General features: G+C 51.3%; 13 protein-coding genes and 2 non-coding genes across 15 annotated transcripts; 9 read left to right on the top strand and 6 right to left on the bottom strand.

The window, feature by feature from the left end:
• Positions 1 to 6: 6 nt before the first annotated feature.
• BJX67DRAFT_363165 (uncharacterized protein) lies at positions 7 to 2,507 on the bottom strand. Its single transcript, XM_071030065.1, has 2 exons — positions 1,609 to 2,507; positions 7 to 1,550 (listed from the first exon to the last, which is right to left on the bottom strand). Exons 1-2 carry the CDS (start codon positions 2,343 to 2,345, stop codon positions 206 to 208), a joined length of 2,082 nt encoding a protein of 693 aa, XP_070882651.1. The 5' UTR covers positions 2,346 to 2,507; the 3' UTR covers positions 7 to 205.
• Positions 2,508 to 3,287: 780 nt separating this feature from the next.
• On the bottom strand, positions 3,288 to 4,864 carry BJX67DRAFT_374433 (bifunctional AAA family ATPase chaperone/translocase BCS1; the record flags this gene model as incomplete). Its single annotated transcript, XM_071031550.1, has 2 exons — positions 3,288 to 4,640; positions 4,715 to 4,864. The coding sequence occupies 2 exons, from the start codon at positions 4,862 to 4,864 to the stop codon at positions 3,288 to 3,290; spliced, it is 1,503 nt and encodes a 500-aa protein (XP_070882652.1).
• Positions 4,865 to 5,113: 249 nt separating this feature from the next.
• BJX67DRAFT_363168 (putative Zn-dependent hydrolase/oxidoreductase family protein) lies at positions 5,114 to 6,954 on the top strand. The gene is made up of 4 exons (XM_071030066.1): positions 5,114 to 5,623; positions 5,678 to 5,719; positions 5,772 to 6,407; positions 6,470 to 6,954. Exons 1-4 carry the CDS (start codon positions 5,409 to 5,411, stop codon positions 6,846 to 6,848), a joined length of 1,272 nt encoding a protein of 423 aa, XP_070882653.1. The 5' UTR covers positions 5,114 to 5,408; the 3' UTR covers positions 6,849 to 6,954.
• Positions 6,955 to 7,030: 76 nt separating this feature from the next.
• On the top strand, positions 7,031 to 8,385 carry BJX67DRAFT_363172 (uncharacterized protein). The gene has a single exon (XM_071030067.1). It carries the CDS (start codon positions 7,360 to 7,362, stop codon positions 8,098 to 8,100), a length of 741 nt encoding a protein of 246 aa, XP_070882654.1. The 5' UTR covers positions 7,031 to 7,359; the 3' UTR covers positions 8,101 to 8,385.
• A 70-nt stretch (positions 8,386 to 8,455) lies between these two features.
• On the top strand, positions 8,456 to 10,657 carry BJX67DRAFT_363174 (chaperonin-containing T-complex subunit CCT3). Its single transcript, XM_071030068.1, has 6 exons — positions 8,456 to 8,703; positions 8,760 to 8,826; positions 8,881 to 9,089; positions 9,146 to 9,736; positions 9,789 to 10,426; positions 10,478 to 10,657. The coding sequence occupies exons 1-6, from the start codon at positions 8,679 to 8,681 to the stop codon at positions 10,565 to 10,567; spliced, it is 1,620 nt and encodes a 539-aa protein (XP_070882655.1). The 5' UTR covers positions 8,456 to 8,678; the 3' UTR covers positions 10,568 to 10,657.
• BJX67DRAFT_241168 (PRKRIP1 family protein) lies at positions 10,434 to 11,482 on the bottom strand. Its single transcript, XM_071026095.1, has one exon. It carries the CDS (start codon positions 11,300 to 11,302, stop codon positions 10,703 to 10,705), a length of 600 nt encoding a protein of 199 aa, XP_070882656.1. The 5' UTR covers positions 11,303 to 11,482; the 3' UTR covers positions 10,434 to 10,702.
• A 464-nt stretch (positions 11,483 to 11,946) lies between these two features.
• BJX67DRAFT_241057 (ubiquitin-conjugating enzyme E2) lies at positions 11,947 to 15,758 on the top strand. Its single transcript, XM_071026094.1, has 6 exons — positions 11,947 to 12,101; positions 12,237 to 12,296; positions 12,348 to 12,362; positions 12,422 to 12,514; positions 12,560 to 15,209; positions 15,258 to 15,758. Exons 1-6 carry the CDS (start codon positions 12,042 to 12,044, stop codon positions 15,650 to 15,652), a joined length of 3,273 nt encoding a protein of 1,090 aa, XP_070882657.1. The 5' UTR covers positions 11,947 to 12,041; the 3' UTR covers positions 15,653 to 15,758.
• Positions 15,759 to 16,121: 363 nt separating this feature from the next.
• Positions 16,122 to 17,489, top strand: BJX67DRAFT_241480 (uncharacterized protein). Its single transcript, XM_071026099.1, has 5 exons — positions 16,122 to 16,287; positions 16,349 to 16,484; positions 16,564 to 16,732; positions 16,818 to 16,898; positions 16,968 to 17,489. The coding sequence occupies exons 1-5, from the start codon at positions 16,269 to 16,271 to the stop codon at positions 17,325 to 17,327; spliced, it is 765 nt and encodes a 254-aa protein (XP_070882658.1). The 5' UTR covers positions 16,122 to 16,268; the 3' UTR covers positions 17,328 to 17,489.
• A 452-nt stretch (positions 17,490 to 17,941) lies between these two features.
• Positions 17,942 to 19,381, top strand: BJX67DRAFT_241203 (uncharacterized protein). The gene is made up of 4 exons (XM_071026096.1): positions 17,942 to 18,394; positions 18,453 to 18,611; positions 18,665 to 19,159; positions 19,213 to 19,381. The coding sequence occupies exons 1-4, from the start codon at positions 18,054 to 18,056 to the stop codon at positions 19,229 to 19,231; spliced, it is 1,014 nt and encodes a 337-aa protein (XP_070882659.1). The 5' UTR covers positions 17,942 to 18,053; the 3' UTR covers positions 19,232 to 19,381.
• A 1,048-nt stretch (positions 19,382 to 20,429) lies between these two features.
• On the top strand, positions 20,430 to 21,337 carry BJX67DRAFT_241493 (uncharacterized protein). The gene has a single exon (XM_071026101.1). The coding sequence runs from the start codon at positions 20,518 to 20,520 to the stop codon at positions 21,304 to 21,306; it is 789 nt and encodes a 262-aa protein (XP_070882660.1). The 5' UTR covers positions 20,430 to 20,517; the 3' UTR covers positions 21,307 to 21,337.
• On the bottom strand, positions 21,338 to 22,910 carry BJX67DRAFT_241492 (uncharacterized protein). The gene has a single exon (XM_071026100.1). It carries the CDS (start codon positions 22,812 to 22,814, stop codon positions 21,369 to 21,371), a length of 1,446 nt encoding a protein of 481 aa, XP_070882661.1. The 5' UTR covers positions 22,815 to 22,910; the 3' UTR covers positions 21,338 to 21,368.
• A 510-nt stretch (positions 22,911 to 23,420) lies between these two features.
• Positions 23,421 to 25,423, top strand: BJX67DRAFT_363183 (uncharacterized protein). The gene is made up of 3 exons (XM_071030069.1): positions 23,421 to 23,941; positions 24,016 to 24,619; positions 24,671 to 25,423. Exons 1-3 carry the CDS (start codon positions 23,558 to 23,560, stop codon positions 25,078 to 25,080), a joined length of 1,398 nt encoding a protein of 465 aa, XP_070882662.1. The 5' UTR covers positions 23,421 to 23,557; the 3' UTR covers positions 25,081 to 25,423.
• Positions 25,391 to 25,482, bottom strand: BJX67DRAFT_t81. The gene has a single exon. It is a non-coding gene; the product is annotated as a tRNA-Glu (tRNA).
• A 550-nt stretch (positions 25,483 to 26,032) lies between these two features.
• On the bottom strand, positions 26,033 to 26,741 carry BJX67DRAFT_384528 (uncharacterized protein; the record flags this gene model as incomplete). Its single annotated transcript, XM_071033681.1, has 2 exons — positions 26,033 to 26,135; positions 26,224 to 26,741. The coding sequence occupies 2 exons, from the start codon at positions 26,739 to 26,741 to the stop codon at positions 26,033 to 26,035; spliced, it is 621 nt and encodes a 206-aa protein (XP_070882663.1).
• An 830-nt stretch (positions 26,742 to 27,571) lies between these two features.
• BJX67DRAFT_t80 lies at positions 27,572 to 27,661 on the top strand. The gene has a single exon. It is a non-coding gene; the product is annotated as a tRNA-Glu (tRNA).
• The last annotated feature ends 232 nt before the right edge of the window (positions 27,662 to 27,893 follow it).

Below are 27,893 nucleotides of genomic sequence, written 5' to 3' on the forward strand. Positions count from 1 at the left end.
AAAATTGCGGGGACTCAATTTGGGGTAGTGGAAGAAGTATGACTCGATACCTACGCTAGAGTAGACCAACGGAACACAACGTAAACGTAAAGACCTATATACATGAATAAATAACCAAAGGGATATCAATCATCATAATCATCATTAGGTATTCTGTGTTCCGAAGCTAGAAGAAAGACAAGAAGGAACAGGCAGGAGAGCGGCATCAAGCCTTCTCACCAGTGACACACTTGAAAGCCAGCTTCAGACCCCAACTAAGGATCTTGAATGCGACAGTTAACGCCCAGAACATCAACTTCAGCCCCCAGAGGAAAAGCTTTATCAAGCCCCGCACGAAACCAGGTAGCTCCTCTTGCTTGGTTTCGTGGTTTTTTGACACGGATGTTTGGATCCCGTACTTCTCGAGGTCGATTTCCTCGGGAGAATTTGGAGAAGAGTGCGGGGCTGTTCTGGGCCTTATTTTCTGACGTTTGTTCCGCTGAATTTGTGTGATTTTTGAGCGGAATAGAGTCCACCATTTGCGATACCTTTTTGGCGCGTCTGTTTGCGTTTGCGTCGGAATTTCGATACGTGGAGGCTCGGTGTCGTCGCGCTCTGCGTGGGTGGCAAGGAATTCCGGCCCATTGGTGGGTGCTCTTACGTGTGCGTATGCGTGTGCGTGTGCGTGTGCGGGCTCTGGTGGTGTGGGTATTTGGACTTGCGTTCCATGAGGGTCGTAAAACGGCATATCCGCGAGAACGGGGTTTGTGGAGGCATCCGACACTGCAACTGCGAGAACAGCCGCGACAACGGAGTCAATGGCGTAAAGAGAGGGAATAGCATCGCTAATTGCAGATGCGGAGATCGAGAGAGTCAGTGTGCGTAGGTCAAGGGAGGCGAGGGTCTCGTCCGAGTCTGACTCAGACCCTGAGAATGGGAGAGTGGACGTTCGAGGTGTTGCGGCTGCTGAGGCGGCGCCGTTGAGCGAATTGTTTGGAAGTGGTGCTGTTACGAGGATCGTAGGCGCTTGACTTTGTCCTGGATTCTGCTCAGGATTTGCTGAGGGTGTTGAGACGGTGACGTGTAAAGCTCCGGTACGCTGGGCTCGCGTCGGGGAAAGAGGAATGCCCGCTGCGCCGACCAGGGCTGGTGGTGTCGCCGGCTGCGAGTCATGGTTTGGATACTGTCGGTTTAACGAAGGGTGGCGTAGCTCGTAGACTCGTTTTGTAGTGTTCCAGGAAAGTTTACAAGATTCTTGCGCGGCTGCTCGCTTCAGAGCATTCGCCTCGACTTCTGTGGCATCTGGTGGGGATAGCTGGTGTTGTCTAGCTAGGTCTGCTGCCTGTTCAATTGCGAGCATAGCGGCGAGGCGCGAAAAGAGGTGAGAGACTAGGCCGTCGTTCGGGGGCTCGCGGCGACGACGGTCTTCCAGTTGGAGCATCATGATGGGGATACTGCTGCTGGGAATAGAGGGGTTTGCTCTAGTGAGGGATAACTCGTTCGTAGAGTAGGTTTGCATTGTGTAAAAGGGGGAGTTCGGGTCACCAAATACAAAGGTTGCAGGGTCGGTTCTGTGAATATCAGAAACTGTCGATCTACCTTCGTAGCTGTAGAGGGGTGAGCTCCTACCGTCCCATGCGAAGATTGAAGGCGCCTGATAGGTGATCAGGTTTTTGTCCGTTTGCGATCTCCCATAAATTTTTGAGCTGTGCGGAGGACGAATATTGAATTTCGACGAGGTCCAGTGTTCCGGCCGGGAAATCATGGATATCAGCCGGCACTGTCTTCGGACCGAGTGCTCGGTCAATCTCTGGCGCTGGTGTAGACTCGAGATCTAAATCGGCAGGTCTGTAGCGCGGCCGTGAGAAATTCTTTGAGACCCCATTGTAGTACTGTTGTTGGCTGAGTGGTGCGCCAGGGTTGAACTGGGGAAACATCGACTTTATCGGAACTACCGGGGAGACTGAGGACTGTGGAGGGCTTTGAGTAGGCCTAAGGCTCGTCTCATCGTGGCTATCCGATCTCAATGCCAGACCGGCTGTGTCTGGGGAAGACTGTTTCTGTTGGCTCTGCAGACGGGGTTGAGATGGCGACTCGGTTGACGGCCCTGGTACCAACTCAGGGGTGAACGAACGGGGTGGGAGAGGAGGGGCATGCGCTCTGGGAGGAGGCTTTATGCTATGTGGCTCGACAATCTGAAGTATCACAGCATTCGCCTCAGAGCTCTTCCCCTTCGGGTCTTCTGGCGGGGTTGTAGCCGTTGGCTGGGTGTCAATCGATGGCCTTCTAGGGGCCTTCCGGAAAGGGTTCTTGGGGGGCCCCTGTGGAGCCGGGGGTGGGAATAGCTGGAACTGTGAATTGCTCATGGCTGGACCTCGGACTTGCTGGGCAGAGAATGAATGAGACCTGCTCAATGCCAGCTCAATGGTGTTCAAGGGTAGTCAACCGACGACGAGACTTGCACAGCAGTCGCGACGGTGCATAGGCCGCTGGCGTTCGACTCAATTAATGAGCGGAGACTGTGGAATCTAGAATATAATGAGAATCCCAGTAGCACAATCCAGAGCGAGGAAAAAGGCCCACAGCCATCACTATATACCATCATCACTATTTCCGGGACGCCCAACCTCAGGACGAGTGTGACAAGGCGCGCGCCCGCCATATCTTGGCTCTTGAATCATCACAAAGTTATCTCGGTGGAGAATAAGGGTCTGGATGATGACAGGCTCCCGCATGTGTGAAGAACGAGCATTTGTCCTGCGTGTTGTTCCTGGGAGCCCACGCGGGCGCTTAACGTCGACACCTCCCTGGTCCGTCGGCGAGCTGTCGGCCCTCATCACAGCGGGTGGCTTGTTTGCATTCGCAGCGCTTCGAGGAAGGCTCCATGGCAGCGCTGATTTGCAGTTTCCCAAGCGCTGCGCTCTTGAAGGATCAGGTACCATGTCACATAGGGCCAGATCCATTTGGCCCTGCAGGCTGTGCAGAAGGGACTGGGGACGAGATTGGCTCGTTAACTGGGCCAGTGCATCGCACATTCCACCAAGGCCGTCCAATAGGGATAAATTAGGGACAGGAAGCCTCTGTGATTTGGTGACATCGTTGACTTGATGAACCAGAAGTGTGTTGTGAAGAGAAGCTGCGCAGGTGAAGAAACGATCGAGGAATAGCTGCGGGGCACCAACAGTTCCATCAGCAACCAGGGCGGTTGACCAGACTGCAAGACACGGAGAACTCTCTATTGTACGGCATTATTCCGCGTCTATCGAAACAGTCTATCGTGGCACATAGTATACAGGTTCTTTCGGCCTTCAAGGCTCTCCGTCCGTAGCTTCATCATGGATTCCTTGAGTCAGCCCCTCAGCCATTGCAATGGCTCCGTCCATATCTCCTTTATTGTACAAGAACAAGCCCTGCAAAGCCGCAGCGCTTGTGGTCTTTGACCGATCGGCCTTCCAGCCGCTCTCATCCTCGAGGACCCCCAGTTCCTGGAGCCGATCAAGGAAAGCTAGCCGATAGGATCCTGTCGGGTCCAGTTCGCCGTAGAACCTGTCCCAGAGACAGCCAACTTGGTAGCGAGTGACTTCACCGAGGCGTACGGTCATGTCCACCCGGCCCGGACGTACCAGAGCCGCGTCGAGCCGCTCTACGTGGTTCGTTGTGAGGAAGACAACGCGCTCTTCGGCGCTTGCCACGCCGTCCAAGGCATTTAGTAGGCCGGAGAAAGTCACATTGGCTCCGCGATAGCCATCGTCGTCGGTTTGGGTACGGCGATTCGAGAAGGCCGCATCCACATCCTCCAGTAGTACGAGGGTTCGCTTGGGAACGATAGTCAAGAGATAATTGAGTCGATCGTCGGTCATACCTCGCTGGCTCAGATTCATAATGGCAATGTCATAGTCCAGTTCTCCGGCCAGGGCTTGGATGAATGAGCTTTTGCCAGTCCCTGGTGGGCCGTACAGGAGATATCCCCGGCGGTAGGGAATTCCACGATCATGGTACCACTTTCCGCTGGATAGAAAGTCCTTGACGTCCTCCACAATCCGCTCCTTCACCCCCTCGTCCAGAATCACCGATTCTAGTGGACGTTTGCGTCGCGGCTCCCCAAAGGGTGTCCACGAACTCGTCTCGGCACGATATATTGTGGTCTTTCCCTCGAACGATTTTGCGGCGTATGTGTGGGCCTCTGTGAAGAGGTCTTCGAAGATATGGCGGTGTGAGTAGAGCGTAGTCAGGGTGATCGTCTCCCAAGGCCGACCTGTGGTGATATCCTGCGATTTGGACTCACGCATCCTATTGACGAAGATGAACGCATTCTTGTAGCGTAAAACATGTTTCCCCGGGCCCGGCACCAGCGTAAAATGAGTATGGATGGCTCCGTTCGGTTGTTCCTTTTTCAAAGTTTGAATGGAAAGATGGCGCATTCCTGGGGTGAGTCGTCGCAGGAGCGAGTCCATAAAACCAGGCCTGCTGGCTGCTGACTGAGCTGCACTGAGCTGCGATTGTTGATAAAGCGTCATCCAATGTAAAAACCATGGGTATGAATCGTCCTTGTGGGTAATCTCAACCTCCACGAGCATGCGCCTTCGAAGAAGATCCGCGCCATGTCGAAGGCCCTTCTGCGCAAGTCTTAGTCCCGCCCCAAGCCCTGCAAGGCCGAATCCCTAAGATCGCAAGCGAATTAGCCTGGTTATTTACTTTCGCCTGGCGCAAAATCTCGAATTTCAAGTTCTCTTACCGCTGTGAAAAAGGGGTTGGTCGTAAGCTGGGACCACAGCCCGCCATCTCCGGTCGGCCGCCCCGCGGCTTGAATAGCTTCATTTTTTCGATGGACGACAAAATCCCCAGGAGAAAGCGGCCCTGGAGAAGTCGGTCCAGACTGGTCCATACCAACCATCAAGTTTGGGCCATCAAGGGAGTCGAGAACGTTCGTTGTTTCAGAGAGAGGGCCGCAAAACAGATCAGATCCTTCTCATCGACTCCCGGAGTCGGAGCTACCGCATGCCGATCTGCTGCGTCTGGATGTGGTCTGGGCGCCGTTACAGGCCCGGTTTCTGTGCAATAATCTCTCGCAACCTTCCCGCTCGAGAAGTTTGATGAACGAGAGCCGTGGAAAGAGGTCTGACGGGGGTTACCGTCGGGCAAATTGAAATCGACGACTTGAGCCCTCCGCCGGAAATAGGGATGCGTCGACTCGGAGATACCGGCAATAACGGTGGCCTTCCCTTCCATGGCTTTCATCAGCCAAAAAAAAAGGCACCCATGACGAAGGATGAACATGGGTGATCCACTAGCTTGGAGTGTTGGAATTCTTGAACAATACTTGGTAGCCAACGTCTCGAATCGTGGCGCGTCGGTCCCTTCTGCCTAACCTTCGTTCCTCCGTCTTCTCCCAACCTACATAACGCATCTGTTCTGCCGTGGCGGCGAAGATGCAGGCCTTTCTGCGACGCTGGTCTCATATTCGTTCGCATAACACGAGTTTCTCTTTCTCCCGGAGCTTCGCTGCTACAAATTTGAGAATGGCCTCGTCGACTGCCACCGCTCTGTACGCCCTGACCGTATCTGCTTCCCCCTCCTCCCAGGGCCCGGAGGATGCGAGCAAGAAAGCGCATCACTGCAAGAACGGATTTGACAATCCTTGGGAGTAGGTTGACAAAGTAAATTATCAGCTGGTGTCCAAGACTGATCTACCTCACAGCTCATGGAATGCCCCTTTCAACAAGCATGGGCAAGTTCTGTGGTGAGTGGAATGAGCGAACCGAGGCACGCGCAAACCCCTAACCATCTCCAAGGCGCTTCGTATCCGGTAAGGCCAACCGCCCCGACACCACCCCTCCAACCGTCCCGGTGCAGAAGCCGGATTTTCTACCAAGTCGAGAAACGTCTACCCTACGAGCAACATGGTTAGGGCATGCATGCTACTATGTTGAGTTCCCCGGCGGTTTACGCGTGCTGTTCGACCCAGTTTTTGAGGATCGATGTTCTCCACTGTCTTGGATAGGGCCGAAGCGATATACAGAACCGCCTTGCGAGATCAAGGATATCCCCACCATTGATGCCGTGGTGATTTCCCACAACCATTACGATCATCTCTCCCTTCCCACTGTCAAAGATATCCACAAGCGACACCCAAACTGTCATTTCTTTGTACCCCTTGGAAACAAGACGTGGTTTATCAACAGTGGCATACTGAATGTGACGGAGCTCGACTGGTGGGATGAGCGCGATATTCTACTTTCTCCCTCGCAATCCGCATCCCGTGTAGAGGACACCGCCGGCGATGCGAGCTCAAAACCGGCAGATATCAAAGCCCGAATCGGCTGTCTACCCTGTCAGCATTTCAGTGCAAGAACTCCATTTGACCGGTGTAAGACTCTGTGGGCCTCGTGGTATGTTGAGTCGGGGGGGCGCAAGGTCTACTTCGCCGGGTAAGCGTTGCTCAAATTGTATCTTCCTAACAAATCGCATCTAATTTCAAAACTTCATATAGAGACACCGGCTATAGAACAGTACCGGAGCTTCCAGATGGCGTGGATGATCATGCTCCAGAATATAACTTCCCTTCCTGCCCTGCTTTCAAGCAGGTAGGCGAATTTCGCGGTCCATTTGATCTCGGTTTAATCCCGATTGGCGCATATGATCCGCGATTCTTCATGAGCGCGATACACTCGGACCCTCACGATGCCGTTGAGATCTTCCAAGATACCAAATGCAAGAAGGCACTGGGAATGCATTGGGGCACTTGGGTGCTGACGGAAGAGGACGTGCTTGAGCCTCCTAAGAAGCTCAAGGAGGCATTAAAGAAGCATGAAATACCCGAAACTGGAGTGTTTGATGTTTGTGACATTGGTGAGAGTCGGGAGTACTGATTCATGAGCGCGATGAGTGTTTGGGGTATACATCATATATAATCTCCTCTTTGCCTAGGCGACTGTACTATAATGTTTGAAATACATTCGATACCCAACTTTTTTATTTAACAGCCAGTCACATTAACAGGAGAGAAGAGTAGATAACATCTCACATAGCAGAGAAGTTGGAAGGATATTGCGTATAATCTTCTCATATGCCTAATGCATATTGCTATAGAAACATCGCCATGTTGCATAGTGAATAGAATTGACCTTAAGGGACTTGCTTGTTTACAAACATACTTCATTCACAGAACTCTCTCGCAACAGGCAAATAAATACAACGAGCTGAGGAAGAGACTCGGTTATCCATTATTCTCTTCCTTCAATCTCCGATTTCCCATCTATTTCCTCGACCCATTCCTCCACGAGCAGCTTCAAAGCTCATACCACCTAGCCTTCATTCATCCAAATATCTTCGACAGCAGCCTCAGAGCACCTCTTCCTACAGAAACAACAGCCAAGCAAAATGCCATCTCGCACCAAACCACCGGTGAAGACAAACTACTGCAATCCCGCCGCCATCAAGACTCGCAACGGAGTGCCACGGGCCGCTCAGCATAATCCCCCAGGGAAGGCACACGCAAACGATGACGCCAACTCCATAGCTGACGAAGAAGAAGTCATCTTCGAGCTCGACGAGGTTGCACTCTCCAACCTCCCCCTCCACCTCCAGAACACCATGCGCGAGATCCAACTCGAGCGAGTCCACCGATTACAGAAGGAATGCAGACAGAATATACATCTGCGAATGCGGAGTCATGAGTCGAATCGTTACGAGAACGAGAAGGTCTACGCGGAGAGATGGTACCAGAATATGCTTGCAAAGGTTGCAGCCGCGAGGGAGTTGGAGGCTCAGATTATGAACGAGTATGATCCAAGCATCTCGCGCCCGGAGGGGATGACCTGGTGCCCTGTGAGGCATGCGTGGGTTCCGGCCTCTTGTGGACTTAGAGGGACTGTAGGGCTAGACATGGGGACACCTGTGCTGCTGGTTTATATGATCTTAGTGGCTCTCGTATACCCTGCACGGCTTGTGCTGAGACTGCTGCAGGGGGAGGATACTACGTCTCCGTATGCCGTGGTCGGAGGGAGTCATCGTACGGTCAATACATGTCGTGGAGATGTGCTGGACCATACTATGTGTATGAAGCGAGGGCTGAGGAGAAGGTTCGGGAGCGACGGGGGCAGGTGTCGCCAGAGCCATTGAAAAGATGTTTGTCGTTAATGCCTGTGGTGCGTGACCATGTGCGCTCAAAGATACAGCGAGTGAAAGCGTTCTTCCAGGGTTGATTCGGCTTTGCTGTCCGAAGGCTGCTCCGATTGATGGATGACAAATATTGGTTGATATTCGAAATTTTGGGTTGGGACGGATGGGTTTCTATGGGGTTTGTGGGCTTGAATGTAACGATAATCTTTGGGAGCGCATACTAGTGACGCATAATGTTGGAATTGAAGAGAGTTGACAACCTGATGCATGATAGAGTTGTTTAAGAGGCAGGGATTCATCAGGCAGGAGCCCGAAGGAAATACCTTTCGTACATCAGGAGTAGAAACACACTAAGCCTGAAGGAGATTAGTGGCCGTGAGCTCCCAGTTCGCAATCCCACTTCGACAAGAGCCGGAAATTTGAAGGTGAAGGCGGGCACAACAACACCAGATCTCCTTCCTCAGAACGCAGCCCGATTGACCATCTGCTTCTTAGCTTGGTCCATAACTTGTTGTTGTCGCGGAATATTCTTTGCTTTCTCCTTTTTATCCCCCACGAGTCCCGAAAGTACCGCCAAAATGCAGGCTCCGGTGGTGGTGATGAGTACGTTGACCGAGAAAGTTGACCTTTCCTCCCCGCAGAGAGCTAACACCCGCCAGACACCAATGGTGGTGAGAGACAGGTCGGTCGGAAAGCTCAGTTGTCGAATATTACTGCTGCAAAGACGTACGTGGAAGTTTTACCTACACCCCACTTCGAATCTAATAGACTGTCTCGCAGAGTTGCGGATATTATTCGATCATGTCTCGGACCCAAGGCCATGCTGAAGATGCTGCTGGATCCTATGGGAGGAATTGTTCTTACGAATGATGGACATGCTATTCTCAGAGAAATTGAAGTTTCGCACCCCGCTGCTAAGAGCATGATTGAGCTCAGCCGTACCCAAGACGAGGAGGTCGGAGACGGGACGACTACTGTTATAATCCTCGGTACGGCTCACTATGTGGAACTGTTAACCTCTCTGACCTGTTGCTGACTGTTGTAGCGGGTGAAATGCTCGCCCAGGCCCTTCCTCAGCTCGAACGTAACATCCACCCGGTTGTCATTATATCCGCCTTCAAACGCGCTCTAGCAGATGCACTTGCGATTGTTGAGGAGGTCTCACTACCCGTGGATATTGATGACGACAAAGCGATGTACACCCTTATCAAATCTTCCATTGGCACAAAGTTCGTTTCAAGGTGGTCGGATCTAATGTGTGACTTGGCGCTGAAGGCTGTCCGCACAGTCTCGTTCGATGCTGGTGGTGGCAAGAGAGAGGTTGACATTAAGCGATACGCCCGTATTGAGAAGATCCCTGGTGGCCAGATTGAAGACAGCGAGGTTATTGACGGTGTGATGGTCAACAAGGACATCACCCACCCGAAGATGCGGAGGAGAATAGAGAACCCCAGGATCCTGCTCCTGGACTGTCCACTGGAATATAAGAAGGGCGAATCACAGACGAACATTGAGATTTCGAAGGAAGACGACTGGAACCGCATTCTGCAGATTGAAGAAGAGCAGGTCAAACACATGTGTGACGCTATTTTGGCCCTGAAACCTGACGTTGTTATCACCGAGAAGGGTGTTTCTGGTAGGGATATCTTAGCCTGCTGGATGAGTTACCATTCTAACATTATCTCCAGATCTTGCGCAACACTTCTTGATGAAGGCCAACGTCACAGCACTCCGCCGTGTGAGGAAAACGGACAACAACCGCATTGCCAGAGCTACGGGTGCCACGATCGTCAACCGTGTGGACGACCTCCAAGAATCTGACGTTGGAACCGAGTGCGGGCTTTTCGAGATCGATAAGATTGGTGACGAATATTTCACCTTCCTCAGGAAGTGCAAAAACCCCAAGGCTTGCACAATCCTCCTCCGTGGTCCATCCAAGGACATTATCAATGAGATCGAGCGCAATCTGCAGGACGCCATGTCTGTGGCTCGGAACGTTATCTTCCACCCCCGCCTCAGCCCTGGTGGCGGTGCCATCGAGATGGCTGTCTCCGTCAAGCTCAGTCAATTAGCCAAGTCAATCGAGGGTGTCCAACAATGGCCTTACAAGGCTGTGGCGGATGCCATGGAGGTTATTCCCCGGACACTGGCACAGAACGCTGGGGCCAGTCCTATTCGAGTCCTCACCCGCATGAGGGCGAAGCATGTTGAAGGCCATACCACATGGGGTCTAGACGGGGACACTGGTGCCTTGGTTGATATGAAGGAATATGGTGTTTGGGAGCCTGAAGCGGTCAAGCTTCAGAGCATTAAGACTGCTGTCGAGGTAAGCACCGTAAATTTAAGACTGTCAAGTCCATTACCTAACCATAAACAGTCTGCGTGCCTCCTGCTTCGCGTTGATGATATCTGCAGTGGTAAGACGGCACAACAGGCGGCTCCTGCTAGCGGTGGTGGGGAAGAATAGACGTTAGGATTTTAGGGAAAACAAAAACGCGTACCTAATGCTGCATGATTCTGACTTGATTTGTATGAATATCCTAGACTAAAATTACAGTGGGTATCTTCAATCCGTGCATCGCTTTTTCGTATGACAGCACCTTCAATCTTCATGAATAATGACACCAGGCGTCTCGACAGAAGGCTCCTCATGGATCCCATCCATCGACCCGTTCGTCGCGTATTTCCCATCTTCTGTAGTATCCATTCCATCCATCTCCTTCCCAGTATCACCACTACCTCCGCCACCAGTAGTACCCCCCTTCTTCTTCCCCCTCTTCGCGGCGTTCCTCTTCTCCCTCCTCTTCCGGTTCTTCTCCGTCTTCTCCTCATCCTTCCTCCTTGTCTCCTCCATCTTCCTCGCCCATTCGCTCTCGTCCTTCTCCCGATCAATCTCGTCTTGCATCAGCCGTAACCGCTCATACTCCCGTCTTCGACTCGCTTTGTAAACGTGGAACTCGCCCGATCCCGCACCAGCCGACGAACCCTGCACGTTTGCGACGATTTCCGGGGGCGCAGGGAGCGATGAAGCACTCCTGTGTTGGGATGCGGTGGGGAGTCGGATTTCTTTGCTGGGGTCGCGGAAGAGATGTTCAATTTGGCTGGCCTGTTCGCCGTGGGGGGTTACGGCGCGGCGCTTGACCGGACGCTTGCTGCGGGGGTCGGCGCTTGTGGGGATTGACTCGGGGCCTGGCTCGGACATTTCGATGGGATTGCTTTAGTTGGCTCCGGTGGCTTTGTGAGACGATGTGTTGATGGACTGCTGGTACCAAGTACAAGGACGGGTTGCGCAAAGCGCTAAAGCTCCGAATGAGGTTGGATGTGAAAGGAGCCGATAAGGTTTGGTTTGGGCCGAGTGGCCGGCGAAATGAGTAGATTTGAGATCCTGAAAGGAGTGGACGGACGCGTCAGGAGGACTCGTGGTGGAGCTGAATCGTGACGGTGATGATGCAAGGAGCAAAAAAGTAGTGATCTCCGCTGGCTCTCGGGCGAGTCCTCCCGGTGGATCAGATCGTCAGGAGCACAACTTGACCGAGGGGTTCCCTGTCAACAACATCATGATTCATGCTAGACTCGATCCAAGACCGAGTCCAGCATTTCTGTTTGTTGCAAATCTCCGGCCACTCGGGCTGTGAGCGGGCCTGTGTATCATGCCTGACGCTGTGCATGTGACAGACTGCTGCACTCGACTTGTCTCGATTGTTATAGATCTTACCCACTCTTCCACTCTTCTGTGTTTCGTCTCGTTCATTTTTACCCGTTCCTTTCTTGATTGCTTGTTTCTTTTGCTCTGTGCTTTGGATATCTTTACTTTTCTCCCCCGTGTAATTTGGGCTGACTATTGCTCCCCCCGCAGGGGTCGTACTCATGCCATTTGTCAACTGAGCGTTATTTGTCGTCCCAAGACTTGACAACAGTCTGATTACCCCGCTGTTTGCCAAATGGATCCGGGATTCGCTCCCCCCACCGCAACCTCTCAAGCTGGAGCAAGAAATAATGAGGTTAGTCCTTGATGCGGGGCCCGTCTAAGAGTACCTACCAGCACCCGGGGGCGTCTAGCCGCTGTAGTTCTGCTTTACCGGTTTTCGGGACTGATTCACGGCCCAGAGCTCGGTTGCTAAGTCGGTGATATGTAGCTCGGACTCGGTGATGCATGTTGTCTCAAATCGGACCCCTCTCGGCTCGGGTATGTTCTGGTGAGTTCTGAGCTGGATGACCATGTCCTGGCTCAGCTAATAGCGTGATAGAGAACCCCTTACGATGTATGCTACGGGTCCCCCAATGCAACCCGTCAAACACTGCGAATTGACAGTGTCTTAAGGTTGATGATCATGGACCACTGGCCGATATAACAATTATTCCATGGCCCAAGCTCCCAGAAACTGATCTCATGCGGTTCATGGCAACCGGCGTGGTAGGTTACTCCCTTCCTTTCTCCAGAGCATTCTAAGATGGCCAGCCGCCGAAAGGATATGTCTTCGTTGGGTTCTGTGAATCTCCGCTTGGCTGCTCTCTTATCCATGTGGATGATCTTGAGCTCATCGACCGCCCTCTCGTACTTGGTATGACGGTGAAGCGACAGGCGGATGACACGATGGTTGGCATGACCATCAGCGCAACAACGGAGTACACCCTTGAGCCCATTGCCTTTCAGCCAGTCGACCCCATAACAGGGGACTGTCTCCCTATCAGGTTCACCGAAAGACCTTTCGGTAACGTTGATGGCCCTCCGACAACTGAGGATCCTGAGGTTGACCCTCGTTTGATCTATGGTGTTCGTCAAAGCGATATAATAGGCATCGAAGAATTCTCCGAAGACGATTATATCGTTTATCGTCAGAAACTAGGGAAAATTGTGGAAGTTGAGCGCGACGCGGTTCTGCTCCTTCCAGATTCCGGGGTCATCTCTCCTCTAGACCCGTCTGCCTTAGAGCTTCCTCTTCGTGCTGACCCCCAACTTTCCCCGACATTACCAGGAGCGACATCCCACAATCTAGGTAATGGGAAGCATATGCTCACTTTGGCTTCGCACATAGACGACATCAGCCCTGGTCAATTCATCCTCACCGAAACATCAAATATTAGCCGAAAACATCTTCCGCCCGGACATCAAGGGCCAGTAGTGCAAGCTTATGTGTTGGCTACACCAATAGAGGATATCCATATCGACTGGCTATGTCCCAACGTGTTTTCGACCAGAGCACATGAACGTAGCCCTGATCGTGAGGTCCTGAGACTGTCAGCATTGCAGGGAAAAGCTGTGAAGTGCAACTTTGGGCAGCCGCCGACTCAGGGTTCTCCGGAATCGAGCTTTGGGTCAGTGCTTGATATTGGGGAGCGAGTCCGGTTTCGTGACCCTATAAACGCAGCAATCAATTATCCCGGCTATTGCCATATCCCGGTAGATCAAAGCTTTGGATATGATTTGAACATCTACCGGATCGTATCTTCTAAAACTGAGGTTGTGGTACGGTGGCAAGATGGGAGTTGCTCCACCGAAGCTGCCGTTTCGCTGCGCACCTGCGGCACATTTGAGGACCATTTATGGCCGGGAAAGTTTACTGCCTTGAAAGACAGCATCAAAGCCGTGGATGAGGCTTTTCATACTGACCGGAGCTCTCTACCATATTCCTCTCGGGACCGAATGGAAGGGACATTACACGTGCCAAAAGTTGGCGTGATTCAGGCAGTTGATAGTCGAGACCAGATAGCGTCTGTCCGCTGGTTTCAAAATTCGAATGTCGAGTTAATTAAAGGGGGAAACGCACTTAGTCCTCGCTCGTCCTTGGGTCAACTGAGTGATACGGTCACAAAAGTGTCTGCGTACGAGCTTGCAACTTTGTCTGCTCTGAACAAGGCGCTGGATAACTTAGTGATCCTCGTCCCAACTTCTGTCGATCGGTCAGCTATATCTCCATCATCTATGGAAGAGGCCAATCCCGCCGCCAGCTCCCGCCGGAAAGACCTCCTTGCTCCAGATATCTTTTCAAGCTTTTCAAACTATCTCCAATCTATGAAGTCGGAAATAGTAGCCTCCGAATGGTTCAAGGAAACAACTACCATCCGTGCACCTCCTCTGCGCCGGCGATACAGCATTCAAAGTGATGAATCGATGGCTCCTGTTGACTTCTTCGGGGCGATTGTGGCCATGGATACCAGCGGAATCATCACCGTTCGGCTTCCCGGCGCTCCTGCCTGCCGCGATATCCAGGTTCCCCTGGAGAGAATCCTAGCGGTAATTGATTGGTGTGACCCGGCACCACCTATCTTTTTGTCGCCACCCGAAACACCGACCGTTGAAAGCGCAGGCCCGTCCAGCTCGCGAGATTATTCCTTAGCCTCACAAGCATATGAGAGCAGGGAGAACGACTATCCCGATGGCAATATCATCGACCTTGATCCGAATACAAAAGTGACAAGCCATGGCATTACTGATTTGGATGACCCCGTTCGTGCTTCATATACGATAGTTGGGATCGGGAAATTGGGGGAAAGTGGCGTGTCGGAGATACGTCTCGATAGCCCTGAAACACCATGTAGGGAAGCCCCGCTTGTTGACGACACGGCTCCTCCAGTATCTCCGCAGCCCAGGACACTACCTATTCTCCGTTTTGCCGAGCCAATTTCATGTCCCCCAAGCTTTGCTATATTGGAAGATTCACCTCCCTCGGATCACCATTTCATAGCCAGCAGCAATTCAGGAGCACTCGGGGCACGCCTGAAGCGCATCCAGAAGGAATTTGAGATTCTTAAAACTTCGCTACCACTTGGAATATTTGTACGAACATGGGAGTCGAGGATGGACCTCTTGCGGATCATGTTCATAGGACCTCAAGGCACCCCATATGAGTATGCTCCCTTTGTGATCGATATGAGCTTTAACCCAGACTTTCCGTCTCATCCACCTTCGGCATTTTTTCACGCTTGGTCTGCTGGACAAGGATCACCTATCAATCCCAACCTTTACAATGACGGGAGAATCTGTCTCAGCCTTCTCGGAACATGGCAGGCCCAAAACACTCATGAGGCCTGGTCATCTGAGAAATCGACAGTATTGCAGATATTAGTCTCCATTTTAGGACTGGTCCTGGTCAAAGCACCATTCTATAGTACGCTTCCCACTATCAAAATCCACTCCATGTGCTAAGCTCTTTCAGACGAGGCCGGATACGAAACCCTTGCCGCCGAAGGTAGCGGCAGCGTCGAATCTTCTCAGTATACCGAGAAAGCATTTCTGATGTCACGCAAATATATTTTGCACGCTCTCGTGCGCCCTGTTCGCGGACTAGAGGACGTATTGATTTGGAATTATCTCCCGAGCCCCTCTTCTACGCGTCCGCAGCTACTACGCAAAGCCATCGAAGAGGCGCTCAAGCTGATTGAACACCATAACCGCACAACCTCGCAGGAGAACAGCCAGGAGCTCAGAGCGTCAGAGTTTTTGTCTCGGCTGAGCGTTGGTGCTGCTATCACGTTGCAAAAGCATGTTGAATCTTTACAGAAGCTTAAGTCAGATATTGACAGTTCGAGGTGCTTATTGGGGACTACGTGAGAGGCTGACCTGCGTTCGACGGGCTTCTGGACATTTGAAAACCTGTTCGCTGTATCATAATTGGAGATAGATTGCCTTACCTCTGCAAGGTAGTTTTGAATTCAAAAGATTCTTTTCATTTGGAAGTACCAGCACGACTGAGCTCTCCGTGTCATCTCACCGATATTTGGAGCCTTTTGTTGACCTGTCGCAAGGTTCGGTCTTTGAATGGATGAAACACGGAACGGGTCTCTGTTATCGGACTGCAGGCATGCGACTCGACGTTCTTTTTTATGTAAATTTCCCATTCAATTGGGGCCTAGATGTCAGAAAACAGGGCAAGAGTAAAGAGTACTTTCTTCCAGAAGAGAGCGTGTTCTTGTGGAGGGAATATGTCAACCCTGCTGCGGACTTGGTCTTTGGCGGGTTCCGTTTGGGTCGCTCGCCGACCCTTGGCTCCTCGGTCTTTCAAGCTTCATCTCTTTCATCCTTCCATTCTTTGAACTTATTCTTTTTCTTACCTTGTTGCAGATAGTCCTTATTATCCATCTCCTTCTCATCTCGAATTTTCTTCATTTCGTTTATCTCTCTGCTCAAGTAGAACTCCGTTCTCAAACTGCGTTTGAGTCGCGTCAACATGCCATCCTACCGCGTAGGTAAGAATCTATCCCCGCCTGGCCTATTCTCGTTGAAGTAGACTTCTAATGCAAAAAACAGAACTAGCGCGCACAGGCCGCGCAGGCTGCACGAATAAGGAATGCAAAGATAACAAGGTCAAGATCCCCCAGGGCGAGCTGCGATTCGGCTCATGGGTCGACACCGAGAGAATCCAAGCCTTCTTCTGGCGGCACTGGTTAGTTTTGTTTCTCCTCGTTTTCACCTATTTTTTAGCTTGGAGCTTTTCAAGGAGCCTCGGTTGACGGAGCCTGCAGGGGTTGCGTTACGCCCAAGATTGTCAGCAATATTAAGGAGCTTGTTGGGGAAGGCGATGACCGAGATCTCGATTTGCTTGATGGATATGACGAGCTCCCCTCCGAGATGCAGGAGAAGGTCGTCAGGGCCCTGGATCAGGGCCACGTTGATGACGAGGATTGGAAGGGGGTGAGTGTTCTCTATTTTTTTTTTTACGCGATTTCGACGTCAATCAGCCACTTCCGAGGGAGAAAGGGCGACTAACGCTGTATAGGATCCCGAGATGAATGAGCCCGGTAAATCTGGCTTCCGGGTGCGTACTCCTAGGAAGAAGGCAGCTCAGGCTTCAGATAAGGTATGCACATTATTTTTCCTTCGTGAACCAGAGAACCAGCGCAAGAGCTCAACCGCTTTATAGGAGAAGGGTGAAGAATCCCAGGAGGAGGAACCCATCAAAACTTCAAAACCAAAGAAACGCAGTCGTTTCGAGGTCGCCGAAGATGAGGACGAGGAGACCAGGCCCAGAAAGCCCAAGAGGAAGTCCACCGGCTACCCTAAGGATAAGCCCATTTCTGATGACAATCAAACTGACGGGGAATCACCTGTTCCTGCCCAGGCCAAGACCAAGTCTTCGAAACGGGGCCGCAAAGCCAAGGACGAAGATTCAGCTGCTACTCCTGCCTCAAAGCGCGCAAAGAAAGCGAAGAAGCAGGACGACAATGACGCTGAAGCCGAGCCATCTGCAGAGAAGCCGAAACGTGGACGTAGAAAGAAGGCAGCATGACGGACTAACTTCTCCCAGGTTACAAATACTACAAGGCATGCCTGTGGTGTATAAGTGTATGCATATGTGGCGCTGTTGAGTTTACGGGTAACAAGCTTGCAATTCCGATCATGGTTTTCCTATGTGGGCGCTCGGCCGTTCTCTTTTCGTTTGTTGCAATACCATGTTCGTCGCAATAATGTCAGAGGATAGTGTATGTACTGCCATCTTGTCCGAGTCTTTGTCCAACTCATCAGAATCCTTTTTAACTTCCAGTAGTGATATTCTTTCCTCCCTTGACCTTCCTTACAATCTGCTCTGAAGAGTTTACACCAGCGATCACATCAAGGTCTCGATAACGACGCTGACTGGACGCTGCACAGCCCTCGCTCAGCCGCCTCGCTCGCCCTGATTGGGTGAATTTGATGCCTAACAGCGCAACTAATTGTCTGCCCCTCCAATGGCCTCGATAAAAATGCCCTTTTATCAACATCTGCAGCACATGACTGCATCTTCGAGTCATCACATGATCTCGCGGCTGCTGCCTTGTATCTGGTCATCATCGTCGGCGCTTCGACCTGTCTCTTCTTTTCTTTCTCCCCACGCTTCACAGAGCCGACCGAATCTCCGCTACGGGCATCTACATCTTTATTTCTTGACGAAATAAGTAGATGCGCGTCCGCGCAAGCTGCTCTTCCAGGACGTCGTTCCTTCTCGCTCGTCAGTAGTCGGTTTTCATTCTCGTCAATGAAGGCCTTCAACTACGAGACGGATCTTGTCTTGGAAAGGCTTCCAGGGCTCTTCTCATGCAACGTGCGTGACTCGGCTACGTCGTTGTTTTCATCTGACTACGCCGTCCGCTCTTTTCCTGTCTTCTGGTTTCTTCTGTCGCTCCTTTGCCTCTACACTTGGCTAGCTCTCGTATCGTTCCTGGTCAAGTGGATGGATAGCAACGGCAACGCTATGGTTGTCAGACGCTCTTTTTGCTCGCGGGACAAGGTGGCCAAGGCCACTAAAGCCCCCAGGAAGTCTTTCGACGGGCATGCAAAGATGAAGATGCAGGAGTCTCTGGAAAGTCCAACGGACAAGTAAGTCGCTCTCGGCATACTTGCTCGGGGTATTGTACCGGTGCTAACTGAGCCCTAGTCCGCTCCTGAGCCCTATAGTTACCCTGGTTGTAAGTCGGGACCAGCGCCTTTTCGTAGCCCACGAGAACATTCTCTCGCGCTCTCCCTTCTTCGACTCGGTACTTAAGGACCAATTTCCGATAGGAAGCGTGAACAAGGCGTTGCTCTTACCAGACGAGTATATATGCCACTCTCTTCCTTTTTTTTGGCAGTTTAATAACATACCTACAGGGAGCCTGAGATTCTGTCCTGTGTTCTCGAGTTCCTGTACAAGGGCGACTATACTCCGCGCTTGCAACGTAACAGAGGCCGGAAGACATGGGAACTCGAGACCTTCCAGGACGAGCACCACCCCGGCGGCAGCGGTCTGAGCCAAGCGACAATTTTCCACTCTGGAGTGGGGGATCTCATCCTCCGGGATACTGCCGTGTACTGTGCGGCGGAGAAATATGGCCTGGAGGAACTCAAGGATCTTGCTCTCCGCAAGCAGGGTCTGCAAACCGGGATTCCTATTGAGGTCATTATCCGGTCCGCGCGGTACGCATACGACAATACCCCGGACTCAGAGTACCGACTGCGCGCTCATTACCTGGCTATGATCATTCGTACCCGCGACATCTTCAAGCGCAGTGGAACCATGCAATTCGAAATGGAGATGGGTCACAAGTTCTTTTTTGATCTGTTTGTTGCAATGTGCAATCATATGGACGATCTTGGGGAGCTGAGGTAAATACTATCCGTCGTTCAAACTTTTATTCCAGATACTCATGCTCAAGCAGTCTCAGCCTCTCCCCATGAAAGACCAGTCGTTGCACAACAATCAGAAAACAGAAAACCCCCTAAAAAAAATCTCTGTACCAACTCAACTCAAAGCACATCGTTTACACCAGATTGCCAGAACAAGATGCGACAGTCCCTGATTTGGATTGATTTACGTTCGCGCTCCCAGGCTGGCCAACCGCAACGAAACCGTGTTTTCTTTGCACCGCGTTAATAATGACATTATGATGCCCGTTCTTTGGATCTGGTTTGTGTTTTGTACAACTTGAAGAGACTGCCAACCATCTGCTGCCCATTTCTGTACCATCTCCGCTCTTTCAATTGCTTATGGTACCCACGAATGAAGATAGGCCAGCGGGAGACGAATATAATATATTGACCAGGGAACTCGTTTGAAGTAGCAGATATGCAACGGGCAACACTGCCTCGTATCTAGATGTATCGAGATGTCGCATCGTTTTGCCAGCTCCCATCTCACCCCAAACCACACCTTTCACTCCTAGATCTCGTAAGTCATCCCTGTTTGTTCGATGGACACACCAACCACGGCTGAAAATCCGCAGCCAGTACAGTACCCAAACCCAGAGATTTCCCATCTAGTAGTATATGAAGCTGCAAGCTCCTTACTCAATAATTAGGCCGAACAAAGACCACTGGAAGAGATAGGCCAAGCTTCGCAAAAAGGTATAAGGCCTTCTATCCAACCCAGCAGCACTCGTACTGTGGTAGAGTTCAGCGATCCTGATATTGACACCAGACATTGCTGTGGCGCAGTGTACGAGGTGGACATACCCAGACCATGGAGCCACTTGCGAGGAAAGATAGCCGTGTGCATCAACTAGGCATGATTCCACAGACACCTGTCATGGCAACGGGGAGACTCTGCTCTCGTGGGCGGAGCAGAGTGCGCATAGAGAGCTAGTTTATTGATCTGTTAGCGGCGAAACGGGAAGCTGGTCAATATGCTTCTCATAGCTTCCGTCAGTCACAAGCTAGGGCTGTATGGTGGCGCTTGATGATGCTGCGCAAAAATCAGTCCAGACCGGGGCATGGAGGCTCGAACATGAAAGAGGAGATCAGTCATTGCTCGTGGGAATCAACCGAGTGTTATAGCTCGGCATCGTGTGGAATGGTCCTCCGGGCACAATAACAAAAAAAATTTTCGGACTCAGGAATCGGGAGCTTGAGCGATTTGCAGCCAAAGCTTGCCTGGGGCCTTACATCGACCGCCGAATAAGGGAAGCGACGAGGCTGTGATCCCAAGCTCGCAGCGTCATCCACCACATCATCATCAAACCAACACCATGGAGAGAAAGCGCCTCAAGACTCATCATCCCGACTCTGATGCTGTCTCTTTTTGCAGCACCGACTCCAACACTCTTTCCCTCGAGAGCAGTGATATGGAGTCACTCCCCATCCGCAACCACTTCTCAATCCCCGGCCGATCATCCCTCCTCTCTCTACCCCGCGAGATCCGCTTCCTCATCTACCAGTACGCTTTTTCATCATCTTCACATTGGGACGAGCTTATTCGCATCACCGCCGAACGGAATCCATCGGCCTGCCGACCCCAGACCCTCTACTACAAGCCGTCGCCCAAGATCAAGTTGATATATAACCGCAAACCAGCGCTTTATATTCCCGTCGCACTTCTCAGGACGTGCCATCAAATCTATCACGAAGCGCTTCCTGTTCTCTTCTCCGGCGTATCCTTCGGCTTTGCCACTAATCCAACTTCTCTGACCTTTCTAATCGATCGCTTCTCCGACACAGCCCGCCGCAGTATCCGATATCTACACCTCTACCCCGCACCGTTGTACGTCAGCGATGGCCCTACGGGCATACGGTTATCTTGGGCTGTTATGTGTGCACAAGTCGCTCGCCTACCCTCATTAAGGCGTGTGGGTGTCATGTATGACTGTGTCGAGGATCTGAAAATGAATCCGGTAGAATTCCACCGTTCGCGATACGGAAAGTCAATGGCACGAATCAAAGTTCGAGTGGAGCTAGAATTTAAAGGACAAGATCTAGCAGCTACCGAATTTGAGGAGTGTCACAGGCGACTCATGGAGATTATGCACCCCGCAGGCTAGAAGACGAAAGCTTTTGAGAAGACCTGGTAATTCCCGCACCATCTTCAGCTCGGTCTAAGTATCTATGTGTTTCGGTTCAGCCGAGCTTCCTCTTCTCGCCGTCTCACCCTTCCCCAGTATTGATCCTTGAGCTGAAAGACTGAGAAGCATTTTTCCAACCACTCATCGGCAATCGGAGGCAGTTCGTACGCGTCTGCGCCGGCAGCAGGGGGTCCAGCCAGATCTCGCAAAAACTCCATATGCTCCTTCATCTCTCTCGTTACATCGTGATAACCATACGCATCGCCCTTGAGCTTTACCCGCCCAACCTCCCAATTCTGTTGGTCTGCTTGGCTGGGAAGCTCGCGTCCACGTCCGGCATAATACCGTGCCACAGCCACGGATTCGTATTCCATCATTCGAAATAGTAAGGGTGCCCGAACGAGGCCTATGACCGCCAACGATGGGTCTCCGATTTTGAAGACATGCTGGTACACTCCAGGTAATCGGTCAGCAATCAAAACAGGATGGTGCGACAGGAAAGGAAATGAAAATCGGTATCCCGTGGCGAATATAATCTTGTCAACACCCTCCACCTCAGAACCGTCAGAGAAGCTGACTTGGATCTTTGAGGCCCTCTGGCCGTGAATGTGGCTGATCGTCGGCTTCAGTTCGACCTGGGGCAGGTGCCATATTTCTGTGATGAATGGGCTGTGTGAACTCTGCGACACATATAGTGGGCCTTGCACCAGTGTGTAGATATCTCCCACGACGTCTCCAGCTGAGAAGCTTCCCCCGATAACCACCACCTTCTTTCCCGCATACGCGTCAGGGGATCGAAAGGCATTCACATGCTCCAGAACCTCAGGATTCGTCTGAATGGCCTCATCCAGCCCTGAGATTTTCGGAATATAGGGCACGTTATACTGTCCAGTGGCGACAACCACAGCATCAAAATCCTCTTGCCACCATAAGTCACCGTGCGTGTCTCCAGTACTCTCTGGCTGTCTTAACGTCAGTCTCCATTTCCCAGCATCCGTTTTCTCTACTGAGACCACAGTGGTATTGAAAGAGATATATTCGCGGTACTTCTCCACCAAATCAAGAAGATACTGTGACACAACTTGGTACGGACGCGTGGCGTTTCCTGCACCATATCGCTCGGTCGAAACGGGAGAGTTGGCATTCGGAAACGGCGTGTGTGTAAATGCCATCAGCTCTGCGGGGACATTAGTGTCCAGCCAGCTATACATCGCCGTGGGTATTGTCGCATCTTCCACAATTCGCGGGGTTGTTGTTCCTGGAAACGTTGAAGGTTTCTGAGCTAAGATATCGGCAGCCGAGGGTGACGCGTACGTTCCTGGAAATTTTTGAGGAGTAGGGTCGTAATTCCAGGTGCCACCAGGAACATTCCTTCTCTCGAATACTCGGATTTTTTCAAATGCTTTTTCGTCGTGAAGTGCTTTTAGGGCTGAGATGCCCGCCGGCCCGGCGCCGAGAACGGCCACTGTTGAATAGCGTGGAGACATTAACTCCGATCAAACTGCTCCGTATCTATAATGCTCTGGGGAACGCCCGGTGACACTTTCCAAGGAAGCTCCTTGAACAGAGGAAAACAAGCATGCTCAATGCGGGGTTGAGGGTGATGTGGGCTGATGATGCTATTTCGCAGCAAAAGCACGAATCGGAGACTAATGCGGCGTAACGCTCGGACTCCAAAACATGTCCTTTCCCCGAAGCATCTTCTGCTTGAGTGATCGAACTATATTTCGTGGAGATACCACAAATCCAACATCAAAATTTCCGAGACTGCGAAAAAGCTGGATGTTCCATCCTGTAAAGCTCCGGCGTCCGGTTCGTGCCCCAGCATTACCTACGTACACATGAAGCTCGACTCGGCTCAAACTCCCAAATTAGCCTCAATAGGTATCCTTTGACTGAAATAGCGACATGCAAGCTTTATTTCTGGCCTTGAGACAGCTGCTTCTCTTTCACAAGGCGAATCCAGAGTAGTTCGCAAAACAGCCAATCAAAACCAAGGAAATTTGATGTGGCGGTGCAGTGGCTTAAGCGGGGCCAGATCTTTTGGCCTTAGGCAGGAGTGATATCATCGCCCAACGATGGACATCCCAGCCCAGCTTGAGCAACACCAACAGATTTCCCACTTGGATTCGGCCTCCATAACATTCCTTAATCCCGTTAACTCCCATAAGAAACGCCTTTACAGAATATAGATTATTCGGACTCATGCGCTATTAAATAACATACCAAGATGCAACAACTCAACAGCCTCTTCAAGCATAAACACCCCGCGGCCTCTCAATCCCGCGGGAAATCTCAGGGGCCGGTTTTGACCGCTGAAGATGAAGCATTCCTAAGAAATGTCACCTCTGAGTCTTCGTCGCCGGAGGTAGCAGGATCCGGAGCTACTCCTGGTCCCGATGGAGAACAACAATCGCCGGCTGCTACGGAGACTGCCCAGCAGGCGCGTATTTCGCCGGTCGAAGAATTTGGTAAGGAACTAGGGGAGCAGGAGCGGAGGAAGTCGGTGATTGAGGCTTCAAGTGCCACGGGCGTGAAGAGGGAGCCGTCGGCGAAGGCGAGGAAGAAGTCGCCCTGGAACTTTATTTGGAAGAAGAGCGAGAAGGAGAAGAAGGTGCCTCTCCTAAAATCCCAATAGTTCTTGTGTTTCCAGCTCCTGTGGAGAATAATCTAACACCTCATTTTTAGACGTCAGGAAAGCAGGAGCCAGAAAGTGCGGCAACCACAGTCGCCCCTGAGCCCTCTGAACCCCCCAAAGACAAAGACGATAGAGAAACAAAACAAGAAAACGAAGATATAACCGAGATCCTCGACCGGTTAAACTTGGCCGCCGACAATAACAAAGTCTTCTCAATTAGCGATGAAACGCAAGAGTTGCTTCGCAAATTTAAGCTTATCTTCAAAGATCTAATCAACGGCGTCCCGACAGCTTACCATGATCTCGAAATGCTACTCACAAACGGCAACAGACAGTTACAGGATACATACTCGAAGTTACCGAACTTCCTTCAAAAGCTCATTGAAAAGCTTCCCGAACGGTGGACGGAAACATTAGCCCCCGAGATGATTGCTGTCGCCGCGGAGCGAGCCAGCCAGAGCGGTGTCAACGTGGAAAACATTGGGAAGGCAGCTGCGGCGGCTAATAAAATGGGCCTGAATCTACCCAGTTTGAAAGAGTTGGTTGGGAAGCCAGCTGCGATAGTGGGGATGCTGCGATCCATCATGGCTTTCCTTAGGGCTCGATTCCCGGCGGTGCTCGGGATGAACGTTCTCTGGTCGCTGGCTTTATTCAGTACGTTACAGTCAGTTATCTTTGTGTTAAATGGGCTAACGATCATGACAGTCCTCCTATTTATCCTTTGGTACTGCCACAAACGCGGTCGTGAGGTCCGTCTCGAGAATGAGCGCCTCGTAACCGGAGAGGAAATCGAGAAGTTGAACCAAGAGGCACCCAATGGAGGGGTTCCGCAGATTCGAAGCACGGAGACCTTGACAACAACCGCAGCACAAGGTGCCTCCATCACTGAAGTCCGCGAGGGTATCAAAGAAGCACAAAGGGATCGAGAAAGCAAGACTACTCCACCTGCGGGAGGGAAGGAGGAAAAAGACAAGGCCAGTCGTGGAGAGAACGAGCCCATAAGGCACGAGCCGATCAAGCCTACGAGGTCGAAGTCGATTTTATCTATCTTCGGCAGGACTAACACCACGAACTCTTCGCCTTCTTCGAAAGTTACTCCGTATCCGGGGACATGAGTGGCATGTTCCTTTTCTCAACTATACGATATAAAGGTAATGATACTCTATAATTTCGGGTTGGTTTATGTGTCATGATTGATACCATCAAGATTTTCTGGTTTAGTCTAATATACCGCCATCTACTTGTTTTTGGTCTATATCTGTCTCTCCTGTATGCGGCCCGGACACAATCGATCCGCACAATCAAATTCGGGCATTCAACAACCGTCCAAAAAGAATAAGAACCCCCTCTCTTCCCAATAAATCCCTTGACAGAAAAGCACCTCCTCCGAGCAGAGTGGATCGGAGGAAACAAAAAGAAATTAATCTCCGATACGGGGAATCGAACCCCGAGCTGCCGCGGACAAGACACTTTCATTTCATGAAAGGCGGCGATGTTAGCCGTTACACCATATCGGACAACAGACAAAGCGGATTTACTTTTTTTGACATTATTAAGCAGGGTGGATTTTTTGATTAATTTTTCAGAAATCCATGGTACTCTAATTCTACGAGAGAATAGTCGTTTGGCAGACATATTAATCGTACACCCATCTCTGTCTACTTCTCGGACTCGGTAGGATCAGCGCTACAGTTACAATGGAGCAACGGCGCCAGCCGATTTGCATGACGTACCACCAACCTTATTCCTCCACAAGCCCTGTTTTGCCAGGCAAACTACTCTGCCACCCCAATGTCAGGTCCGGTCTCCCCCTGCCCTCCTCCCATAGCTCCCCTCTTCATCCCAGCAAACCAATGAGCACAGAGAACACGACGAATGCACACCTTCCTCCCACACGAAACTCCCACTCCCAAACTCCCACTCCCTGACATCAAGGCCAGTCCGCTCAACAAGCTTCTCTATTTCCCTGGGTGTACGGCATCGAGCTGCAGAGACGACCCCGTCGAATGCCATAATGACTGAGATGAGGGGGATAAGGTACGTGAAGAGCAGATGCACGGGTGAGCGTCAGTATTGCGGTGCTGCAAGCGTATAGACGAGCGGGTAGAAGAGGCATCCGAATAGGCAGGTTAGGAGGGACGTGATATCCCGCTGCACGCCTTCTTGAATTCTAAAAAGTAGGGCACGTTGGTATGACCTCAGCTTGACGGGTCATATAGAATATAAGATTAGAAAAGAAAGAAAGAAACGGGAGGTACATAAACGCATCAGCCTCCCAAATCGCATCCCCGAGAACAGCTATAGCCGTCTCATCGTCAAGGTGATGGAACGATGCAGTAAGCATCCGACCCTCCTTCCGTCCCGGCCCTGCAATCCGCTTGCAGTTCCTCGCGTCCAGCGCTTCCTCCACGTATGTGATATTCTCATGCTTCGCCGCGATATCTCTCCACTGCTCTAGAGCTGGGTATAGATCCGTCAGGACGAACCGCACGGCGCTCTTCCCCTGCTGCCTGAGGGAGTTGTGGAGTCGGGACTCAATGAGGGGTGTTGGTCCGCCGGCTCCGGTGCAGAGATCGACGAAAGTGAACGAGGACAGGTCTGGGAAGTTTTCGAGGATCGTATCGGATGCAGCGGCGGCGAAGGTGGAAACTGAGATGCTTGGGATGGAGAGGTTCCATAGTCCCACCAGGAAGGACTGAGCGTAGACCCGGAACCATTCAGGGCACCAGGGGAGGTCCATGAACTCGAAGAGCTGGATTCGGGGGAATAAGGTCATTGTGGTATATTACTAGGTGCTATCAGTGCCTTTCAGGATATGGATAGAAATGAGGAGGTGTGAATGTGTGTAGAGTAAACTCGGGATTGAGTTAGGGAGGGGATTTTATATTCGACCGGATCGTGCCAACGACTGCGTTACGTGGACGTCTCTGCACATTTGATTTTCAGAAGGCCAGATAACTGCAGTGACGAACTACTGGAGTACAACCTACTGTTGTAAATGAATCAACAGACATTCTCGAAATCTCAGATTAACCTACAAGGGGGTTGAACTTTGAGTAGCAGCTGTAGAGGACTAAGCTGTTCGCTTCGTACGCAAAGTCAGTATAAGATGCCTGTTCTGCCTCGAGTGATATGCCGAGTGTAAGTCTAATCTTCGATCCTTGAAACCAATTCCCGCCCCTAGAGTGTCTCGAATCGACTCTTGTTGTAAGTCGATCCCGGGGCTGCTTGCCATGCTGTGAGACCGGCGAGTGGTAGGAAAGCTTATAAGCGAATGCATTTCTTTTTACCGTGCCTGTCAGTTCATTATTCAAGCCCCCTTAGGAGTACAGAGCGGCATCTGTCCCTCCCTCTGGCACTAGGCGTCGAGGATTTCGGTTGATCCCCAAAACGGCTTGGGCTCTTCTTTCCGCCGTAGGCCTTTTTCACTGCCACATTTTTCGTTGATTCACGGAGGGGCGGAAGGATGTTGCATTTCATACCTAGCCCCGACGACGTAACTCGAGACGTTTTCACGCTAGATCTATCGAACGAGCATCGATCTGTGCCACTGAATTGACATTATAGATTAATAGAGCTAAATTTTGAAAATTTTTCGTATGTTCGTCCGATATGGTGTAACGGCTAACATCGCCGCCTTTCACAAAATGAGAGTACTGTCCGCGGCAGCTCGGGGTTCGATTCCCCGTATCGGAGTAAATAAATTTTTTTTTTGGGAGGGGGTGAAGGCGGGAGGGTCGGATTTGTTCTTGGGCCGGATCCGTTGACGTTGAAACATCGGCAAACGCCACGAATCTTTGGCTTATCAAGACCCTGTTGAATCTTTCAACGAGAGCGAGAACAATCATGGAATTATTGCCTTGTCCAATTCCCAGAAGCTGGCGTTTAACCTTCTTCAGAACGGAGATTCTCCTAGCCAATCGATCTC

This window comes from Aspergillus lucknowensis, assembly GCF_044049455.1.
Source record: "Aspergillus lucknowensis strain CBS 449.75 chromosome Unknown BJX67scaffold_49, whole genome shotgun sequence".
In the NCBI taxonomy this organism is placed as follows: domain Eukaryota; kingdom Fungi; phylum Ascomycota; class Eurotiomycetes; order Eurotiales; family Aspergillaceae; genus Aspergillus; species Aspergillus lucknowensis.

Bases quoted from the DNA above. Each gene is read 5' to 3' on its own strand.
- BJX67DRAFT_363183 (XM_071030069.1), top strand. From the start codon at position 23,558: ATGCAACAACTCAACAGCCTCTTCAAGCATAAACACCCCGCGGCCTCT. The intron at 23,942-24,015 runs GTGCCTCTCCTA...CCTCATTTTTAG, and splicing joins AGAGCGAGAAGGAGAAGAAG to ACGTCAGGAAAGCAGGAGCC. The intron at 24,620-24,670 runs GTACGTTACAGT...CGATCATGACAG, and splicing joins CTGGTCGCTGGCTTTATTCA to TCCTCCTATTTATCCTTTGG.
- BJX67DRAFT_241168 (XM_071026095.1), bottom strand. From the start codon at position 11,302: ATGTCCGAGCCAGGCCCCGAGTCAATCCCCACAAGCGCCGACCCCCGC.
- BJX67DRAFT_363174 (XM_071030068.1), top strand. From the start codon at position 8,679: ATGCAGGCTCCGGTGGTGGTGATGA. The intron at 8,704-8,759 runs GTACGTTGACCG...AACACCCGCCAG, and splicing joins GGCTCCGGTGGTGGTGATGA to ACACCAATGGTGGTGAGAGA. The intron at 10,427-10,477 runs GTAAGCACCGTA...AACCATAAACAG, and splicing joins GCATTAAGACTGCTGTCGAG to TCTGCGTGCCTCCTGCTTCG.
- BJX67DRAFT_363168 (XM_071030066.1), top strand. From the start codon at position 5,409: ATGCAGGCCTTTCTGCGACGCTGGTCTCATATTCGTTCGCATAACACG. The intron at 5,720-5,771 runs GTGAGTGGAATG...ACCATCTCCAAG, and splicing joins AAGCATGGGCAAGTTCTGTG to GCGCTTCGTATCCGGTAAGG. The intron at 6,408-6,469 runs GTAAGCGTTGCT...AACTTCATATAG, and splicing joins CGCAAGGTCTACTTCGCCGG to AGACACCGGCTATAGAACAG.
- BJX67DRAFT_363172 (XM_071030067.1), top strand. From the start codon at position 7,360: ATGCCATCTCGCACCAAACCACCGGTGAAGACAAACTACTGCAATCCC.
- BJX67DRAFT_241492 (XM_071026100.1), bottom strand. From the start codon at position 22,814: ATGTCTCCACGCTATTCAACAGTGGCCGTTCTCGGCGCCGGGCCGGCG.
- BJX67DRAFT_241480 (XM_071026099.1), top strand. The intron at 16,485-16,563 runs GTTAGTTTTGTT...CGGAGCCTGCAG, and splicing joins GCCTTCTTCTGGCGGCACTG to GGGTTGCGTTACGCCCAAGA. The intron at 16,899-16,967 runs GTATGCACATTA...TTATAGGAGAAG, and splicing joins CAGCTCAGGCTTCAGATAAG to GGTGAAGAATCCCAGGAGGA.
- BJX67DRAFT_363165 (XM_071030065.1), bottom strand. From the start codon at position 2,345: ATGAGCAATTCACAGTTCCAGCTATTCCCACCCCCGGCTCCACAGGGG. The intron at 1,551-1,608 runs GTAGGAGCTCAC...TGATATTCACAG, and splicing joins TTCAATCTTCGCATGGGACG to AACCGACCCTGCAACCTTTG.
- BJX67DRAFT_241493 (XM_071026101.1), top strand. From the start codon at position 20,518: ATGGAGAGAAAGCGCCTCAAGACTCATCATCCCGACTCTGATGCTGTC.
- BJX67DRAFT_241203 (XM_071026096.1), top strand. From the start codon at position 18,054: ATGAAGGCCTTCAACTACGAGACGGATCTTGTCTTGGAAAGGCTTCCA. The intron at 18,395-18,452 runs GTAAGTCGCTCT...ACTGAGCCCTAG, and splicing joins CTGGAAAGTCCAACGGACAA to TCCGCTCCTGAGCCCTATAG. The intron at 18,612-18,664 runs GTATATATGCCA...ACATACCTACAG, and splicing joins GCGTTGCTCTTACCAGACGA to GGAGCCTGAGATTCTGTCCT.
- BJX67DRAFT_241057 (XM_071026094.1), top strand. From the start codon at position 12,042: ATGGATCCGGGATTCGCTCCCCCCACCGCAACCTCTCAAGCTGGAGCA. The intron at 12,515-12,559 runs GTAGGTTACTCC...TAAGATGGCCAG, and splicing joins GGTTCATGGCAACCGGCGTG to CCGCCGAAAGGATATGTCTT. The intron at 15,210-15,257 runs GTACGCTTCCCA...AAGCTCTTTCAG, and splicing joins GGTCAAAGCACCATTCTATA to ACGAGGCCGGATACGAAACC.